General features: G+C 49.0%; 2 protein-coding genes across 5 annotated transcripts in view; both read right to left on the bottom strand.

Annotated features, from left to right (window-relative positions):
- SAP30BP (SAP30 binding protein) overlaps positions 1 to 17,140 on the bottom strand; it is a 60,323-nt gene that overhangs the window by 13,173 nt on the left and 30,010 nt on the right. The window lies entirely within an intron of this gene.
- Positions 12,820 to 14,493, bottom strand: LOC142069017 (uncharacterized). Its single transcript, XM_075119196.1, has 2 exons — positions 13,750 to 14,493; positions 12,820 to 13,361 (listed from the first exon to the last, which is right to left on the bottom strand). Exons 1-2 carry the CDS (start codon positions 14,327 to 14,329, stop codon positions 12,820 to 12,822), a joined length of 1,122 nt encoding a protein of 373 aa, XP_074975297.1. The 5' UTR covers positions 14,330 to 14,493.

Genomic DNA, 17,140 nt, shown 5'->3' with positions numbered 1-17,140 from the left:
CCTGGCAGCCATAGATCTGATTGGGATGAGAAAACTTGCAAAGAACAGGTCGTAAGACAGACTTGCATGAATCAGCTGGTGGTTGAAGCATATTTGGGAGCATGTTCCAAGGATACCGCTAGATCAGCAAGTCAAGGCATCCTCTTCCAAAGAGTGCAAAGATGACCAATTTGCTAGGTCTGTGGATTTGCTTTCACCAACTGACAAGGTAGTTTAAGAATTTAACTGCATTTAATTAAATTTGTGCAATTTTATAGCTACTTTTTGGATAGCCACTGCATTCACCCCAGGAAGGGTAAGAGGCCCACCTGCATTCAGGCCTGCATTTTGGTAAGAAACCGCAGGTCCATTAAACCATCAGGATGTGCTTGGGAAAGGTTCAGAGCACTAGAGGTCAATGAATACTTTCTTGCCAGAGTTCTTGACCAGACACAGCATCAAATCAAAGCCTGCTATCTTTACCCTGCTTCAGCTCCAGATGGGTAGTTTTTCTGGCCAATACACCAGGCAATACAAGCTGCACAACAAAAGAAGTGGGGGAAAGTAGAAAGGGTGACAAAAATGTAGATGCCAAAGAGGAAACTGTGTAGCAGTCAGTTCCTTCCAGTTCAAATAAATGGTCGCTCTCAGTTCAAACACTGTGTGTGGGGACGGAGGGGGGAGGAAGAGATGGAAACAGGCAGGAGTTTACTTCTCCTATACAAACGGTTTAGAGACAGGAAAGCATTTGATAAACATTTGCACGTGTGCAACGACTTCCAGACAATCCATACACTGGAGTTCTGCAAAAAAACACAATGAAAATGACCAAAGCCTTCCCCTTTAGTCACAGTGAGTACGGCACTACTCTTCAAGCAGTGGATTGATGACTGAACAGGTCAAAATCCAGTACACCAAGATATCTTTTGTCTACACTACAGAATTAGGTCGAATTTATAGAACTTTTTAGGAAGCGATTTTATACAGTCAATTGCGTGTGTCCCCACTAAGCGCATTAAGTTGGCGCAGTGCATCCACAGTACCGTGGCTACCGTCAACTTTCGGAGCATTGCACTGTGGGTAGCTATCCCACAGTTCCCGCAGTCTTTGCCGCCCATTGGAATTCTGGGTTAAGCTCCCAATGCCTGATTGGGCAAAAACATTGTTGCAGGTGATTTTGGGTACATGTCATCAATCGCCCCTCCCTCCGTGAAAGCAATGGTAGACAATTGTTTCGAGCCTTTTTTCCGTGCGGACGCCACACTGCTTTCAGCAGACGGTGCAGTAGGACTGCTAACCGTCGTCATCGAACCACCACTTCCACTGCAACTCTGCTCTCATGAATCCACCGTGCAGGTCCTCTTGTCGTTCTCTATAAATATCTATACTCATGGTATCCATTGTCAGCCACCGCTTCTGCTGCAACTCTGCTCTCCTGCAGACGCCATACCACAGCAAGCATGGAGCCCGCTCAGATCACCTTGGCAGTTATGAGCATTGTAAACACCTCATGCATTATCCTGCAGTATGTTCAGAACCAGAAACTGCAAAGGCAGGCGAGGAGGCGACGGCAGCGCAATGACGAGAGTGATGAGGACATGGACACAGACTTCTCTCGAAGTATGGGCCCCGGCAATTTGGACATCCTGGTGGCAATGGGGCACGCTCATGCTGTGGAATGCCGATTCCCTAACTGCGGTGGGGCGATAGATGGAACGCATATCCCTATCTTGGGACCAGACCATCTTGGCAGCGAGTATATAAACCGCAAGGGGTACTTTTCAATGGTGCTGCAAGCACTGGTGGATCACAAGGGACGTTTCACCAACATCAACGTGGGATGGCTGGGAAAGGTACATGACACTCGCATCTTCAGGAACTCTGGTCTGTTTGAACAGCTGCAGGAAGGGACTTACTTCCAGACCAGAAAATAACCATTGGGGATGTTGAAAAGCTTGTAGTTATCCTTGGGGACGCAACCTACCCCTTAATGCCATGGCTCATGAAGCCATACACAAGCAACCTGGACAGTAGTCAGGAGCTGTTCAACTATACACTGAGCAAGTGCAGAATGGTGGTAGAATGTGCATTTGGACATTTAAAAGTGCGCTGGCGCAGTTTATTGACTCTGTTAGACCTCAGCGAAACTGATATTCCCATTGTTATTGTGGAGCACACAGCAAGCAGTATCTATGAGTAAGGGGGGAGATGTTTATGGCGGGGTGGGAGGTTGATGCAAATCGCCTGGCCGCTGATTACGTGCAGCCAGACACCAGGGTGGTTAGAAGAGCACAGCAGGGAACACTGCGCACCAGAGAAGCTTTGAAAACCAGTTTCAAGACTTGCCAGGCTATGGTGTGACAGTTCTGTTTGTTTCTCCTTGATGAAAACCCGCCCCCTTGGTTCACTACTTCCCTGTAAGCCAACCAACCTCCCCCCTTCGATCACCGCTTGCAGAGGCAATAAAGTCGTTGTTTCAAATTCATGCATTCTTTATTAATTCATCACACAAATAGGGGGATAACTGCCAAAGTAGCCCAGGAGGGGTGGGGGAGGAGGGAAGCCCTGGGTGGGGTGGCGGAGGAGGGGAGGAGTGAAGGACAAGGGCACACTGCACTTCAAAACTTATTGAATGCCAGCCTTCTGTTGCTTGGGCAGTTATCTGAGGTGGAGTGGTTGGGTGCCTGGAGGTGCCCCGCCTGCGTTCTTGGGCATCTGAGTGAGGAGGCTATGGAACTTGGGGAGGAGGGTGGGTGGTTACACAGGGGCTGCAGCAGCGGTCTGTACTCCTGCTGCCTTTCCTGCAGCTCCACCAGATGCCGGAGCATATCAGTTTGATCCCCCAGTAGCCTCAGTATTGCATCTTGCTTCCTCTCATCACGCTACCGCCACCTCTCCTCTTGCTCCCACCTCCTGTCCTCGCGTTCATTTTGTGCTTTCCTGAACTCTGACATTGTTTGCCTCCATGCATTTTGCTGAGCTCTTTCAGTGCATAAGCTCAGAGAGCATTTCATCGCGAGTGCATTTTTTTCGCCTTCTTATCTGCGCTAGCCTCTGGGACGGAGATGATGGGGGAGTGTTGAAACATTTGCAGCTGCGGGAGCGGAAAAAAAAGGGAGAGTAGTAGTTAAAAACACACATTTTAGAGAACAATGAGTATACTCTTTCACGGTGAACCAAGCTGTTAACATTACATAGTACATGTGCTTTCGGTACAAGGTCTCATTTTGCCTCTTAGATTGAGGGCCTGCGGGTTTGGTGTGAGACATCACACACGCAGGGCCAGGCAACAGAATTCGGCTTGCAGGCAGCCATGGTAAGCTACAGTCTTTTGGATTCTTTAACCTTCATAACACGTGGGAATGGTTTCAAACAGCAGCACCTTCATTTCCCATACCAAGCACCCAGACCATACGCTGCCATGCTTTGTTATGCAAGAATTCCAGACTACGTGCTACTGGCTTGGTAAAGTGTCCTACCATGGAAGACGGAATAAGGCTGCCCTCCCCAGAAACCTTTTGCAAAGGCTTTGGGAGTACCTCCAGTAGAGCTTCATGGAGATGTCCCTGGAGGATTTCTGCTCCATCCCCAGACATGTTAACAGATTTTTCCAGTAGCTGTACTGGCTGCGAATGCATCCCAAGTCTTCAGGGTAAATCAATCACTAAACACATTTGCTTTTAAACCATGTATTATATTGACAAAGGTACACTCACCAGAGGTACTTTAGCCGCCTTCAAGGTCCAGGATCCTGCCGTGGGAGGGTATTGGATCCAGGGCGATAAACTGTTCCTGGCTGTCAGGGAGAACTGTTTCATCCTCCTCCTCCTCCTCCTCATCTTCCTCGTCCCCTAAATCCTCATCCCTGTTGCATGAGGCTCCCCCCTTCCAGGAGTCCACGTACAGGGGTGGGGCAGTCGTAGGGGCACCCCTAGAATTGCATGCAGTTCATCATAGAGACTGCATGTCTGGGGCTCTGACCCAGAGCTGCCGTTTGCCTCTTTGGTAGGCTTGCCCGAGCTCCTTAATTTTCATGCGCCACTGCTGTGGGTCCCTGTTATAGCCTCTGTCCTTCATGCCCTTGGAGATTTTTTCAAATATTTTGGCATTTCGTCTTTTGGAACAGAGTTCTAATAGCACGGATTCGTCGCCCCATACAGCGATCAGATCCAGTACCTCCCGTTCAGTCCACGCTGGAGCTCTTTTGCCATTCTGGGACTCCATGGTCACCTCTGCTGATGAGCTCTGCATGGTCACCTGTGCCACGCTGGCCAAACAGGAAAGAAAATTCAAAAGTCTCTGCGGCTTTTCTTGTCTAGTGCATCTGAGTTGAGAGTGCTGTCCAGAGCGGTCACAATGGAGCACTCTGGGATAGCTCCCGGAGGCCAATATCGTCGAATTGCATCGACTACCCCAAATTTGACCCGGCGATGTCGATTTCAGCGCTAATCCCCTTGTCAGGGAGGAGTACAGAAACTGATTTTAAGAGCCCTTTAAGTTGACAAAATAACTTCATCGTGTGGATGGGTGCAGAATTAAATCGATCTAACGCTGCTTAATTCGACCTAAACTCGTAGTGTAGACCAGGGCTTTGTGTGTTGTACTTTAAGCAGCCACGCATTACGGATAAGGCTAAGATTTAGTCACGGGTATTTTTGGTAGAAGTCATGGACACGTTATGGGCAATAAATAAAAATTTAAGGCATGTGACCTGCCCATGTTTTTTACCAAAAATACGCGACTAAAACTCTACCTTTGAGGTCCTGCTGCTCAGGGGGACCCCTGCTGGGGGGGCCCTTCTCCAGTGCTGGGGGTTGACTGCCCCCCAGCTGCTGCTCCTGGGGACCGCTTTCCAGACAGCCTCCAGGTGCCCTCGGGCCTCCGCTCCCCGGAGCCAGCTGCCTGGGACCACCTAAGCAGTGGCCATTGTGGCTGGCCCCAGGGCAGCCCCCCATGACCGCTGCTCAGACACTCCCCGGGGTTGCCCCCAGGACTTCGGCTCGGGCAGTCTGCAGGACCAGCTTCGCTAGCCACTGCTCGGATGGACTAGGAGCCAGCTGCCTGGGGCCTCTCCAGTAGCAGCTGGTGTGGCAGGCTGCGGATCAATCCAGCAGTGGCTGGCACAGCTGGCCCTGGGGCCAGCCGCACCAGCTGCTGTGGAAGTCACGGAGGTCGCAGAAAGTAATGGAATCCATGATTTCCGTGACCGCCGTAAAAAAAATAAAAATAAAAATCAGAGCCTTAATTATGGATAGTGTGGCACCAGCTGACAGTACCTCTATATGTAAGAAGGCCAAAGATCTGTGAAGCACTGGAAAATGGAGAAGTGACATGCAAGCAAACCCAAATGGAGCATGGTCTGCATTCTCTTCCATCCAAAACAGATTTGCTTTCTAATACATTACTGGAAGTGTGGGTTTCCACAATTTCCTGGCAGCAAAAAGCAGAATCACAGGAAAGAATACAAGGCATTAACATGTCACTGAGTCATCCATCTTTGAAATGCCACTCTTAATTAACAGCTCTTTGTGGGCTGGGGACTGCAGAGGAAGACTAGCATATATTGGACATTTTCTGATATTTATATATTTTAACTTTGTTAAAACATCCAGAGCACTAGATGCTTCCTTTTGTATAGGCTGAAAGAAAATTCTCTCCTTGCACAGCTTTGTACACAGCGAAAGAATCAGTATATTGCTGCCCATGGCTACTGCAACAGTATGTATTTCAGAAGGGCTATACAGAGCAACGGCAAATGGAGATGCAGCCATCAGCGTTACAACTGCTCCCACTTTTCATGCAGCTAGCAGTTCTTTTGACTGGCAAAGTGCTCTAATGAACAATCCCTTGAGAAGAAAAAGTTTCACACGTTGATGTATATTGTACTCCCTGTGCTCTTTCACTTTAATGTTTGGCACAGTTATTGCAACAAAAAACTGGTATTTCAAACTTTAGGGAGAAGGAGAAATTGAATAGTTATGAAACAGCTTCTATGGAAGATTTTCAACATACTGGTACTGCAGATAGACTTTAGATGCTCCTTTTGGGCTGAAAGGATTTGGGATATTTGATCCAGGCTCCAACTGTAAGCCTTCAAGGGGCACTTTGCTGCAGTACTAAAACACTCTTCCACTGCAAAGAAGTACTACAATAGTCTTTATCAGGCTGACAAAAGGTTCAGTCTGATTGAAGATAGTTACACAGAATCCTGCATGGCACACATTGACCCTAGGTAACCCAGCACCACGATTTAGCTGTAGGCAACTTGCCCTTTGCATGCTTCTGTTGGGAAAGGAAGTTAATGCAGATCTCATGTCTCATCTCTTAACACATCTCCAACCCAGCTTAACCATGAACAAGTTGAGACACCAAGGCCTATGCTGGGTGCTACATACCCAGGTTTCAAACCCAGGCTTTTCACAGGGTGTCATCCAAACTATGGGCTCAAATAGGACAAGGGTGTCAGCCTTGACAGGGGTTATTCTCTCAGCATGAAATGAGTATTAGGGCCAAAGAAGTCTTTGGATGAAGGGGTGTCAGAGTACTTTAAGGTTTAGGCTATGTCTATACTATGGTTTATGTCAGCAAAACTTATGTCGTTCAAAGGTGCAAAGAAATCGCAATAAAACCTAAGTGCCAGGGTGAACAGCGCTATGTCAGTGGGAGACACTCTTCTACTGACACAGTTTATGCAGCTCGTGGGGATTGTTTTTTATGCCAATGGGAGAGCTCTCTCTTGTTGGCATAGAGCGTCTTCACCACACGTGCTGCAGGGCTGTACGTGTAGACATGTCTACACTACAGACCTTACAGCTGCACTGCTGTAAGGTCTCCTGTGTAGCTGCTCTATGCTGACAGGAGAAAGCTGTGCCATCGGTCTAATTAAACCACCCCAAAGAGCAGCGGAAGTTGTGTCAGAGGGAGAGTCTACCCCGGAGCTTTTGTCGGTGAATTTTATGTCAGTTTTTTCACGCCCCCGACTGACAAAAGTGCTAGTGTAGACCTAGGCCTTGTCTACACTACCAAGTTCTGTTGACTAACCAGTGAATGCGTACACACTGCGATCTGACTTTTGTTGGGAAAAATGCCCAGTTTTGGCAACAAAATACAACCACGCCGATGAGACAAATCTTTTTCCTCTAAATTTTTGTTGATGAAGAGCCAGTGTAGACACCAGGCTTGATTTCATAGCTTTAACTGGCCTCCAGATGGTGTCCCACAATGCCCATTAGGACTGCTCTGGTCAGCAGTTTGAACTCCATTGCCCTACAGCCAGGTAAGCAACCATCCGCCCCTCCCTGTTTAAAGCACCTTGAAATTTTTGAAATTCCATTTCCTGCTGGCTCGGTGTGGAGAGGTCTCATCGCGTCTTCTCAGGTTACCATGGCGGGTTATTGGACAGCTGCTGAGCTGTTGGATCTGATCAGCACACGGGGAGAGGAGGCTGTACAGTCCCAGCTGCACTTGAGCCGTAAGAATTGGGATACCTACGGGCACAGTTCTTGAGGCTTGTGCTAAAAGGCCTATGATCGGGATGTTGAAGTGAGGTGCGAAGATAAAGGATCTGAGGCAGGCGTACAATAAGACAAGGGAGGCAAACCATTGCTCTGGTGCTTCACCTAAGACCTGCTGGTTTTATAAGAAGCTGGATGCTATCCGCAGTGGTGACCCACCTCCACCACCAAGAGCCCTGCTGATACTTCAGAGGCAGCGGAAAGAGAACCTAACCTGGAGGATGAAGTTACTGATGAAGAGGTGTAGTTAGATGACTATGTGCAGCTCCTGTTGGGGCCACCCAGTGGGGCAGGCAGCCAGGAACAGTTCTCCACTCCAGAGGTGTCTAGCCAGACTCAGCAGTTGCTCTCTGGTGAGCAAGAAGCAGGAGAGATGCCTAGTAAGTGGCTGTGGTTTGTGTAGTGCAGAGGTGGGTTCAGGGTAGAGAAATGCGGAAGGCTGGCTGTGTTTCTGTGAGCTGCACATTTCCCTGGGTAGCTAATTGGTACAGCAGAACAGGGTGTTGATGTATGCTGAGAACTCACAGGAATCCTCCAGAGAGATCTCCAGGAAAGTTTCCTGGAGGTACTTCGTAATCCTCTGTCAAAGGTTTCATGGCAGAACAGCTTTATTCCTTCCCCCATTGTAGGGAACTTTCCTGCATCATTCAGCCACCACTTGTGCAGGGACCAAAGTGGTACATAGGCGAGCAACATAGGGAGCAGGGCGGAAGCCACAAGTATGGAGTAGATCTACACTCGTTTCCCTACTTACCCTTAACAGTCAGATATCTGCTAGAATTACCCCGGCCTGTGGGGAAAAGTCTGGGAGAATTTTAGAATTTTTTTCTTAATATGCTGCACCACGACCCTTGCAAAAAGTATGTGCTCTTTTCCCCACGTGGAGTGGCCCACCTGCTACTCACCATGCTTTGGGTGTTCGTGGAGATGTGGTGCCTGGCTAGGGTCAGAGAGAAAGTGATTGCAATGTTGTAAAGGTGTATTTAACTGAAATGTCTGAATGCTGTGCATTAATTTAACAATCCCGCTTCTGTGCATTTTCCCCTTGCTTCAGCAGATGTGGCCTTCAGGAACACCCTATACACCCTAACCAACCATCTGCGCCACATAAGAAAGGGCCCAAGACAGCAAAGAAGACATGTTCAGGGAGGTACTGCACTGCTCCAATGCAGAGAAAAGGGAACACAAGGAGTGCTGGGAAGCTGAACAGCAGGACAGAAGAAAGAATCAGGAGTTTGTTAAGGATGCAACTGAGTGGATGATTAAAGTAATGGAGGAGCAAATGCAAATGCTGAAGTCCTTAATAATTCTGCAGACTGAGCACACCTGTGCTCACCCTCCCCTGCAGTATATTCAGAACTTTTTCCCATGCTCTCCCCCACTCTCCAAACTCTGCCTGCACAGTCCTTTCCACTTTCCGGGACTTCTCGTTTTCCCATTCACTCCACCCCCTCGGACAACTTTCACAATGATAGCTGGACCTATACACAGCTGTGAAAGTCTGCCCTTCCCTGGTTTCAGAGTAACAGCCGTGTTACTCTGTATTCACAAAAAGAAAAGGAGTACTTGTGGCACCTTAGGGTATGTCTACACTACGGAATAAGGTCGAATTTATAGAAGTCGGTTTTTTAGAAATCGGTTTTATAAATTCGAGTGTGTGTGTCCCCACAGTAAATGCTCTAAGTGCATTAAGTGCATTAACTCGGCGGAGCGCTTCCACAGTACCGAGGCAAGCGTCGACTTCCGGAGCGTTGCACTGTGGGTAGCTATCCCACAGTTCCCGCAGTCTCCGCTGCCCATTGGAATTCTGGGTTGAGATCCCAATGCCTGATGGGGCTAAAACATTGTCGCGGGTGGTTCTGGGTACATATCGTCAGCCTCCCGTTCCCTCCCTCCCCCCGTGAAAGCAAGGGCAGACAATCATTTCGCGCCTTTTTTCCTGAGTTACCTGTGCAGACGCCATACCATGGCAAGCATGGAGCCCGCTCAGGTAACCGTCACCCTATGTCTCCTGGGTGCTGGCAGACGCGGTACGGCATTGCTACACAGTAGCAGCAACCCCTTGCCTTGTGGCAGCAGACGGTACAGTACGACTGGTAGCCGTCATCGTCATGTCTGAGGTGCTCCTGGTCGCCTCTGTGAGGTCGATCAGGAGCGCCTGGGCAGACATGGGCACAGGGACTAAATTTGGAGTGACTTGACCAGGTCATTCTCTTTAGTCCTGCAGTCAGTCCTATTGAACCGTCTTATGGTGAGCGGGCAGGCGATACGGACTGCTAGCAGTCGTGCTGTACCATCTTCTGCCGAGCAGTCATGAGATGTGGATGGCATGCAGTCCGTCTGCTGCCAGCCAAAGATGTAAAAGATAGATGGAGTGGGTCAAAACAAGAAATAGACCAGATTTGTTTTGTACTCATTTGCTTCCCCCCCCTCCCCTGTCTAGGGGACTCATTCTTCTAGATCACACTGCAGTCAAGGTGCAGCGAGGTAAATCTAGCCATGTATCAATCAGAGGCCAGGCTAACCTTCTTGCTCCAATAAGGACAATAACTTAGGTGCACCATTTCTTATTGGAACCCTCTGTGAAGTCCTGCCTGAAATACTCCTTGATGTAAAGCCACCCCCTTTGTTGATTTTAGCTCCCTGAAGCCAACCCTGTAAGCGCCCCTCCCAGCGTCAGAGCAATGGCAAACAATCGGGCATCTGAGAGTGCTGTCCAGAGCAGTCACAATGGAGCGCTCTGATGGGGCTAAAACATTGTCGCGGGTGGTTCTGGGTACGTGTCGTCAGGCCCCCGTTCCCTCCCTCCCTCCGTGAAAGCAAGGGCAGACAATCATTTCGCGCCTTTTTTCCTGAGTTACCTGTGCAGACGCCATACCACAGCAAGCATGGAGCCCGCTCAGGTAACCGTCACCCTATGTCTCCTGGGTGCTGGCAGACGCGGTACGGCTTTGCTGCACAGTAGCAGCAACCCCTTGCCTTCTGGCAGCAGACGGTGCAATACGACTGGTAGTCGTCCTCATCGTGTCCGAGGTGCTCCTGGCCGCGTCGGCTGGGAGCGCCTGGGCAGACATGGGCGCAGGGACTAAATTTGGAGTGACTTGACCAGGTCATTCTCTTTAGTCCTGCAGTCAGTCCTATTGAACCATCTTATGGTGAGCAGGCAGGCGATACGGACTGCTAGCAGTCGTACTGTACCATCTTCTGCCAGGCAGGCAAGAGATGAGGATTGCTAGCAGTCGTATTGCACCATCTTCTGCCAGGCAGGCAAGAGATGGGGATGGCTAGCAGGCGTACTGTACCATCTTCTGCCAAGCAGCCATGAGATGTGGATGGCATGCAGTCCTTCTGCACCGTCTGCTGCCAGCCAAAGATGTAAAAGATAGATGGAGTGGGTCAAAACAAGAAATAGACCAGATTTGTTTTGTACTCATTTGCCTCCTCCCCTGTCTAGGGGACTCATTCCTCTAGGTCACACTGCAGTCACTCACAGAGAAGGTGCAGCGAGGTAAATCTAGCCATGTATCAATCAGAGGCCAGGCTAACCTCCTTGTTCCAATAACAACGATAACTTAGGTGCACCATTTCTTATTGGAACCCTCCGTGCAGTCCTGCCTGAAATACTCCTTGATGTACAGGCACCCCCTTTGTTGATTTTAGCTCCCTGAAGCCAACCCTGTAAGCCGTGTCGTCAGTCGCCCCTCCCTCCGTCAGAGCAACGGCAGACAATCGTTCCGCGCCTTTTTTCTGTGCGGACGCCATACCACGGCAAGCATGGAGCCCGCTCAGCTCACTTTGGCAATTAGGAGCACATTAACCACCACACGCATTATTCAGCAGTATATGCAGCACCAGAACCTGGCAACGCGATACCGGGCGAGGAGGCGACGTCAGCGCGGTCCCGTGAGTGATCAGGACATGGACACAGATTTCTCTGAAAGCATGGGCCCTGCCAATGCATGCATCATGGTGCTAATGGGGCAGGTTCATGCTGTGGAACGCCGATTCTGGGCTCGGGAAACAAGCACAGACTGGTGGGACCGCATAGTGTTGCAGGTCTGGGACGATTCCCAGTGGCTACGAAACTTTCGCATGCGTAAGGGCACTTTCATGGAACTTTGTGACTTGCTTTCCCCTGTCCTGAAGCGCATGAATACCAAGATGAGAGCAGCCCTCACAGTTGAGAAGCGAGTGGCGATAGCCCTGTGGAAGCTTGCAACGCCAGACAGCTACCGGTCAGTTGGGAATCAATTTGGAGTGGGCAAATCTACTGTGGGGGCTGCTGTGATGCAAGTAGCCCACGCAATCAAAGATCTGCTGATATCAAGGGTAGTGACCCTGGGAAATGTGCAGGTCATAGTGGATGGCTTTGCTGCAATGGGATTCCCTAACTGTGGTGGGGCTATAGATGGAACCCATATCCCTATCTTGGCACCGGAGCACCAAGCCGCCGAGTACATAAACCGCAAGGGGTACTTTTCAATAGTGCTGCAAGCTCTGGTGGATCACAAGGGACGTTTCACCAACATCAACGTGGGATGGCCGGGAAAGGTGCATGATGCTCGCATCTTCAGGAACTCTGGTCTGTTTCAAAAGCTGCAGGAAGGGACTTTATTCCCAGACCAGAAAATAACTGTTGGGGATGTTGAAATGCCTATATGTATCCTTGGGGACCCAGCCTACCCCTTAATGCCATGGCTCATGAAGCCGTACACAGGCAGCCTGGACAGTGGTCAGGAGCTGTTCAACTACAGGCTGAGCAAGTGCAGAATGGTGGTAGAATGTGCATTTGGACGTTTAAAGGCGCGCTGGCGCAGTTTATTGACTCGCTTAGACCTCAGCGAAACCAATATTCCCACTGTTATTACTGCTTGCTGTGTGCTCCACAATATCTGTGAGAGTAAGGGGGAGACGTTTATGGCGGGGTGGGAGGTTGAGGCAAATCGCCTGGCTGCTGGTTACGCGCAGCCAGACACCAGGGCGGTTAGAAGAGCACAGGAGGGCGCGGTACGCATCAGAGAAGCTTTGAAAAACAGTTTCATGACTGGCCAGGCTACGGTGTAAAAGTTCTGTTTGTTTCTCCTTGATGAACCCCCCCGCCCCTTGGTTCACTCTACTTCCCTGTAAGCTAACCACCCTCCCCTCCTCCCTTTAATCATTGCTTGCAGAGCCAATAAAGTCATTGCTGCTTCACAGTCATGCATTCGTTATTCATTCATCACACAAACAGGGGGATGACTACCAAGGTATCCCAGGAGGGGTGGTGGAGGAGGGAAGGAAAATGCCACACAGCACTTTAAGCACAGCACTTTAAAAGTTTACAACTTTAAAATTTATTGAATGACAGCCTTCTTTTTTTTGGGCAATCCTCTGTGGGGGAGTGGCTGGTTGGCCGGAGGCCTCCCCACCGTGTTCTTGGGCGTCTGGGTGTGGAGGCTATGGAACTTGGGGAGGAGGGCGGTTGGTTACAGAGGGGCTGCAGTGGCAGTCTGTGCTCCAGCTGCCTTTGCTGCAGCTCAACCATACACTGGAGCATACTGGTTTGGTCCTGCAGCAGCCTCAGCATTGAATCCTGCCTCCTCTCATCACGCTGCCGCCACCTTTGAGCTTCAGCCCTGTCTTCAGCCCGCCACTTACTCTCTTCAGCCCGCCACTTACTCTCTTCAGCCCTCCACCTCTCCTCCCGGTCATTTTGTGCTTTCCTGCACTCTGACATTATTTGCCTCCACGCATTCGTCTGTGCTCTGTCAGTGTGGGAGGACAGCATGAGCTCGGAGAACATTTCATCGCGAGTGCGTTTTTTTTTCTTTCTAAGCTTCACTAGCCTCTGGGAAGGAGAAGATCCTGTGATCATTGAAACACATGCAGCTGGTGGAGAAAAAAAAAGGGACAGCGGTATTTAAAAAGACACATTTTATAAAACAGTGGCTACACTCTTTCAGGGTAAACCTTGAAAGTTAACATTACATACATAGCACATGTGCTTTCGTTACAAGGTCGCATTTTGCCTCCTCCCACCGCGTGAACGGATTTTGGTTGAATGCCAGCAAACATACACTGCAATGCTTTGTTCTACAGTGATTCCCCAGTACGTGTTGCTGGCCTGGAGTGGTAAAGTGTCCTACCATGAAGGACGAAATAAGGCTGCCCTCCCCAGAAACCTTTTGCAAAGGCAGAACCGCAAATGCCAGGGCAAAGTAATCCTTTCACATGCTTGCTTTTAAACCATGTATAGCATTTTAAAAGGTACACTCACCAGAGGTCCCTTCTCCGCCTGCTGAGTCCAGGAGGCAGCCTTGGGTGGGTTCGGGGGGTACTGGCTCCAGGTCTAGGGTGAGAAACAGTTCCTGGCTGTCGGGAAAACCGGTTTCTCCGCTTGCTTGCTGTGAGCTATCTACAACCTCCTCCTCATCATCTTCTTCGTCCCCAAAACCTACTTCTGTATTGCCTCCATCTCCATTGAAGGAGTCAAACAACACGGCTGGGGTAGTGGTGGCTGAACCCCCTAAAATGGCATGCAGCTCATCATAGAAGCGGCATGTTTGGGGCTCTGACCCAGAGCGGCCGTTCGCCTCTCTGGTTTTCTGGTAGGCTTGCCTCAGCTCCTTCAGTTTCACGCGGCACTGCTTCGGGTCCCTGTTATGGCCTCTGTCCTTCATGCCCTGGGAGATTTTCAGAAAGGTTTTGGCATTTCGAAAACTGGAACGGAGTTCTGATAGCACGGATTCCTCTCCCCAAACAGCGATCAGATCCCGTACCTCCCGTTCAGTCCATGCTGGAGCTCTTTTGCGATTCTGGGACTCCATCATGGTCACCTCTGCTGATGAGCTCTGCATGGTCACCTGCAGCTTGCCACGCTGGCCAAACAGGAAATGAGATTCAAAAGTTCGCGGTTCTTTTCCTGTCTACCTGGCCAGTGCATCTGAGTTGAGAGCGCTGTCCAGAGCGGTCAGAATGGAGCACTCTGGGATAGCTCCCGGAGGCCAATACCATCGAATTGTGTCCACAGTACCCCAAATTCGAGCCGGCAAGGTCGATTTAAGCGCTAATCCACTTGTCAGGGGTGGAGTAAGGAAATCGATTTTAAGAGCCCTTTAAGTCGAAATAAAGGGCTTCATTGTGTGGACGGGTGCAGGTTTAAATCGATTTAACGCTGCTAAATTCGATCTAAAGTCCTAGTGTAGACCAGGGCTTAGAGACTAACCAATTTATCTGAGCATAAGCTTTTGTGAGCTACAGCTCACTTCATCGGATGCATACTGTGGAAAGTGTAGAAGATCTTTTTATACACACAAAGCATGAAAAAATACCTCCCCCCACCCCACTCTCCTGCTGGTAATAGCTTATCTAAAGTGATCACTCTCCTTACAATGTGTATGATAATCAAGGTGGGCCATTTCCAGCACAAATCCAGGGTTTAACAAGAACGGCTCGGGGGGGGGGGAAACAAGGGGAAATAGGTTACCTTGCATAATGACTTAGCCACTCCCAGTCTCTATTCAAGCCTAAGTTAATTGTATCCAGTTTGCAAATTAATTCCAATTCAACAGTCTCTCACTGGAGTCTGGATTTGAAGTTTTTTTGTTGTAATATCACAACTTTCATGTCTGTAATCGCGTCTGTAATTTGCTTCAGGTTGGGGGGCTGTCTGTAGGCAAGGACTGGCCTGTCTCCCAAGATTTGTGAGAGTGTTGGGTTATCCTTCAGGATAGGTTGTAGATCTACAACCTATCCTGAAGCAAATACTCACCAGCAACCATATACCACACAACAGAACCACTAACCCAGGAACCTATCCTTGCAACAAAGCCCGTTGCCAACTGTGCTCACATATCTATTCAGGGGACACCATCACAGGACCTGATAACATCAGCCAAACTATCAGAGGCTCGTTCACCTGCACATCCACCAATGTGATATATGCCACCACGTGCCAGCAATGCCCCTCTGCCATGTACATTGGTCAAACTGGACAGTCTCTACGTAAAAGAATAAATGGACACAAATCAGATGTCAAGAATTATAACATTCATAAACCAGTCGGAGAACGCTTCAATCTCTCTGGTCACGCGATTACAGACATGAAAGTTGCGATATTACAACAAAAAAACTTCAAATCCAGACTCCAGCGAGAGACTGTTGAATTGGAATTCATTTGCAAATTGGGTACAACTAACTTAACCACTCCCAGTCTCTATTCAAGCCTAAGTTAGTTGTACCCAATTTGCAAATTGCTTGTAGCTTTCTGTACAGGCCAATGTTCCTGAAGATGTGTGAGTCATGCACCTTTCCAGACCACCTTGCGCTGATGTCAGTGAAACACCCACAGTGATCCACAAGCGCCTGCAACACTATGGAGAAGTACCCCTTCCTATTGATGCTATTGATATACTTTGTCGCAAGGTGATCTGATGCCAAAATTGGAATGTGCATGCCATCTATTGCCCCTCCACAGTTAGGGAAACCCATTTCTACAAAGCTATCCACTATTTCATGCACATTTCCCTTGCACATTTGCATTAACACAGTCCCAGTGGTTGACTTCCCCACTCCAAATTGATTCGCAACCGACCGATAGTCTGGAGTCACCAGCTTCCACACAGCGATTGCCACACGCTTCTCTACCAATAGGGCAGTTTTAGGAAGGTGGCTTTCTGCATCTAAAAGTTCTGTAGCTACTGCTCTTCTTCCACACTGCATGATAAGATCCCATTGTTCAGTACTTGTTTCCCAACCCCAAAAGCGACGATCTACCCTATGCAGCTGTTCTGTGAATGCCAAAAGCAATCTAAAATTGCTTCTATCCATATCATGCAACATGTCAGGCGCCTGCGAGTCTTCTTCAGTTAGGAACTTCACGATTAACTGCACTGCCATCTGCGATGTCTTTGTGACAGTTAACAGAGCATAAGAGAGCAGTGCAGCATCTTCTCCCAAAGATGTCAAGGTGCACAGCAAAGGAGGGCTGTTGCAAAAAATGCTGTGAAAGAAAGCCAGAAGCCCATGGAGTGCTGGGACAGAAAGCAATGCATCACGGGACATTAAGCCCAGTCCCAAGGTACGCCGCAATCCACTCCACCTTCCCACAACACCTGGCGACAGAAGGTGTCAAGCTGGAGTCTGGGATAGGTACCCACAGTCAATTGCTCACACTATCGAGGATAGTGCCCCCACTGTGGACGCACTCTGCTGACAGAGGGAACAAAGTGAACGTGAGATTCCGATTTTTATTATGTTGGCTTTTGGATGTCAACATCACTTTTGTTGACAAAACTTGGTGGTGTAGACAAGGCCATAGTCTCAGAGTGTCACAGCTATATATAAGGTGGAACAGATTGTTTAGCATAAGCAATTAATACATATTTCAAGGGACCATTCAAGATAAAATGGCTTGTTAACACCCCTCCAGTCATAGGCAGGAATGGAAGGCGGGGGAGGGAGGCGAGCAACTGGGGAGTGTTAGTGGTTTACAGATTTTGTAATAAGCCATATATTCAGTCTCTCTGTTCAGTCCATCACTTTTAGTGTCTAGCAAAGTTATGTATTTAAGCTTCCAGGCACATCTTTTGAAAGTGGTGTGCAGGTTTCCTTTGAGGATGAGGACTGATAGGTCAGATATACACACTGACATAACAGGGTAACATTCA

This window comes from Caretta caretta, chromosome 14 (assembly GCF_965140235.1).
Source record: "Caretta caretta isolate rCarCar2 chromosome 14, rCarCar1.hap1, whole genome shotgun sequence".
Classification (NCBI taxonomy): Eukaryota; Metazoa; Chordata; order Testudines; family Cheloniidae; genus Caretta; species Caretta caretta.
This window is presented reverse-complemented; position numbering and strand designations above follow the sequence as displayed.